Source organism: Hydra vulgaris, chromosome 01, assembly GCF_038396675.1.
Source record: "Hydra vulgaris chromosome 01, alternate assembly HydraT2T_AEP".
NCBI lineage: Eukaryota > Metazoa > Cnidaria > Hydrozoa > Anthoathecata > Hydridae > Hydra > Hydra vulgaris.
In genome coordinates this window covers 28,626,111-28,628,995 of record NC_088920.1, presented here as the reverse complement: position 1 = coordinate 28,628,995, position 2,885 = coordinate 28,626,111, and the positions used below count along the sequence as shown (strand labels likewise).

The window sequence follows — 2,885 nt, the reverse complement described above, 5'->3', positions numbered from 1 at the left end:
CTAATTATGGTCTCTGGGCAATAGCTTTTGCACTAACTGGATTTTGTAAGGAAAAAGGTGTAAACCTTTTTTCAAAATTCGTCGAAGAGAGCGCTGGGAAATATTTAATTGTTGAGCACGTCTTCTTATTGATGTTTTTGGTGACTCTGCAGCACTTTCACGAACACGAGCAATATTTTCTTCAGAGCGGGCGGTTCTTGGTCTTCCTGAATGGTGAGAGTCTAAAGTTGTTCCATACTGTTCAAATTGATGTGATAAAGCATGAATTGTTTTCTTATCGGGTGTTGATTGATTACGATGTCTTTTTTGATATTCTCGTTGAGTTAACACAACTGACTTATTTTTTTGAATAAAAATAGTCACAATTTCTGCACGTTCTTGTGGATTGAATCAATTCATTATTTATTTTGTGCTATTTTACCTTACAACTGTAAAAAAAAAAATAATTACAGTTTATATCAAAATAAAAAATAACAGCTTTTTCAAATAGGGGAGTTAATCTTGCCTCACCCTGTATATATATATATATATATATATATATATATACATATATATATATATATATATATATATATATATATATATATATATATATATATATATATATATATATATATATATATATATATATATATATATATATATATATATATATATATATGAGAGAGAGAGAGAGAGAGAGAGAGAGAGAGAGAGAGAGAGAGAGAGAGAGAGAGAGACAGGGCGTAAGCCAGGAATAAATTTGATACAGCGTTTTAACGAAATTGGGACTTGGTCAAAATATTTCCTAATCTCCCCACTCCCTCTTCCCCCACCCTCTCCCCTCACCCTCTCCTGACCATGCCGAGATTAAAATGTGTTTGTGGGGTCTTTTTATTTTTTTTCCTTTTCTACTCTAAATAAAAAATGAAATCAACACAAAATTAAATTGGCCCCACAATGACACGGCAAATTAAACTATAATTATTAAAAATTATATATTTTTATATTATTTTAATCAGTATGTATTAATTATTAGTAAGAATTAAATATTTGAATTTATTTTAACCTTAGTATATCATTGCCGCTTTCATTTTAAGAGTATTCTTTTAAATATATTTCTTTTTCACTGGTGGGCATTAATGTGCATGCAATTCTTTCAATACAAGCGAGCAGTAATGTAAATAAATTTCTAATACCTGTTTGTTATTATCGTAAAACATTTTTTGTATTTAACTTATATTTCAGCGGCTTTATTTTTTAAAAAGTTAGTCGAGAAAAAATAGTAGATAGATAAAAAAAGATTATAATAGTCAATGCGATCACCTAATTGAACCTGTCATTTCGAAAAGGACATAAGTCCAAAACTTTTAACAGTTAGTTTATAAGTTTGAATTAAAAATTACTGTATGATTTATGTTTTTTTTATAAAAATAAAAAATACATAAGTTATATACGTTCTTTATTTATCTACTACTATGTTTAACTTCTTTGGCAACCTAGACATTATTTTAATAAAATCATATTTTTGTTGATTTTGAAAAGTTTTAGTAAATGGACTTTAGCCCTTTTCGAAATGACAGGTTCAATTCAGTTGAAATAAACTACCAAACAAAAAACGAAAAACATTAACTAAAAGACTTTCTGTAATACTCACATTGATCAAAATTTCATAAGTATCTGACGCAAACGGCTTCTCAATATTTTGAATAAACACCCACCACCACCACCACTTTTTTTCTAAAGGGCTCTTTTTTCTTTCAGAAAATCCTAAATATATAGGACTTTTTTCAGAAATTGACGATTGTGCCCCTCCACTTCGAAATCCATGTCGTCGGCCAGAAAAATAATCAAGTAAGCATGCATAGTTTTACTTTATATTCAATATATATAGAGAGTTATATACAATATATATAAAATTATATTTATATATAAATATAAAATTATATTTATATAATAGTTTTATATAATTTATCAGTAACTAAAGGAATGCTATCAATTTATTATTTGAATTACAAGCATGTGCTTATTTATTTCAAGTACATTTTAAAACGTTGAAATAAATGTCGATCATAAAATTAAAGGTTATATTTTTCTACCTTTGATGGTGAAAATTACATTTTTTTTCTGAAGAGTTTTAGGAGAAATCGTTTGAGTTTTGTGTTACCTATAAAATTAAATACTAACAGTTAACTTTAATTTTTTTACAGGTCATATTGAGACGAGATATTGTGTAAAGAGGTTTTCAAAGAATCCGTTTTAACAACAATGGAGGAGTTTCCAATTCGCGAGATAACCGTGAAAGCATTTGTTACACGATTAAAGAATCATTTAAAAGTTTGCTTAATTTCGACATGGTAATTTTAATTATTTTGTTTGAAATAAACCAATCAAGTTATATATAGATTTGCTTTTTCTGTAAATTTTAAACATTTAAACGTAGTTTTGCAAGATTTGCAATGGGTAAACCTCGTGGGACCTATACGAGATACCCGGCGGGCATACCTATATGGGCCCCAGAGGAAAACCGCGGCCAAGATCCAGCGGGTTCCCGATGGGTTTCCCATATGGGTCCCAGTTGAAGACTTCGACTTGAAGACCATATGGACATTTCGAATAAAGACATTTCGAATAAAGACATTTCGAATAAAGACATTTCGAATAAAGACATTTCGAATAAAGACATTTTCGAATAAAGACATTTCGAATAAAGACATTTCGAATAAAGACATTTCGAGTTGAAGACCATATGGGTCCCAGTTTTTGAAGACTTCGCTCAAGAAACAATATATCATCGAAGAAAGCTCTGGGAAGAAGTTAAAAAACTAAGAAGCGAAGGTAAATACGCCATTTTAAAATACGATAAAATATTTACACGAGATTTTAAAAAATAGCGCAACACACTT

General features: G+C 29.1%; 1 protein-coding gene across 1 annotated transcript; it reads right to left on the bottom strand.

Annotated features, from left to right (window-relative positions):
* LOC136074309 (protein GVQW3-like) lies at positions 1 to 2,590 on the bottom strand. Its single transcript, XM_065786615.1, has 2 exons — positions 2,485 to 2,590; positions 1 to 377 (listed from the first exon to the last, which is right to left on the bottom strand). Exons 1-2 carry the CDS (start codon positions 2,588 to 2,590, stop codon positions 1 to 3), a joined length of 483 nt encoding a protein of 160 aa, XP_065642687.1.
* Positions 2,591 to 2,885: the final 295 nt, after the last annotated feature.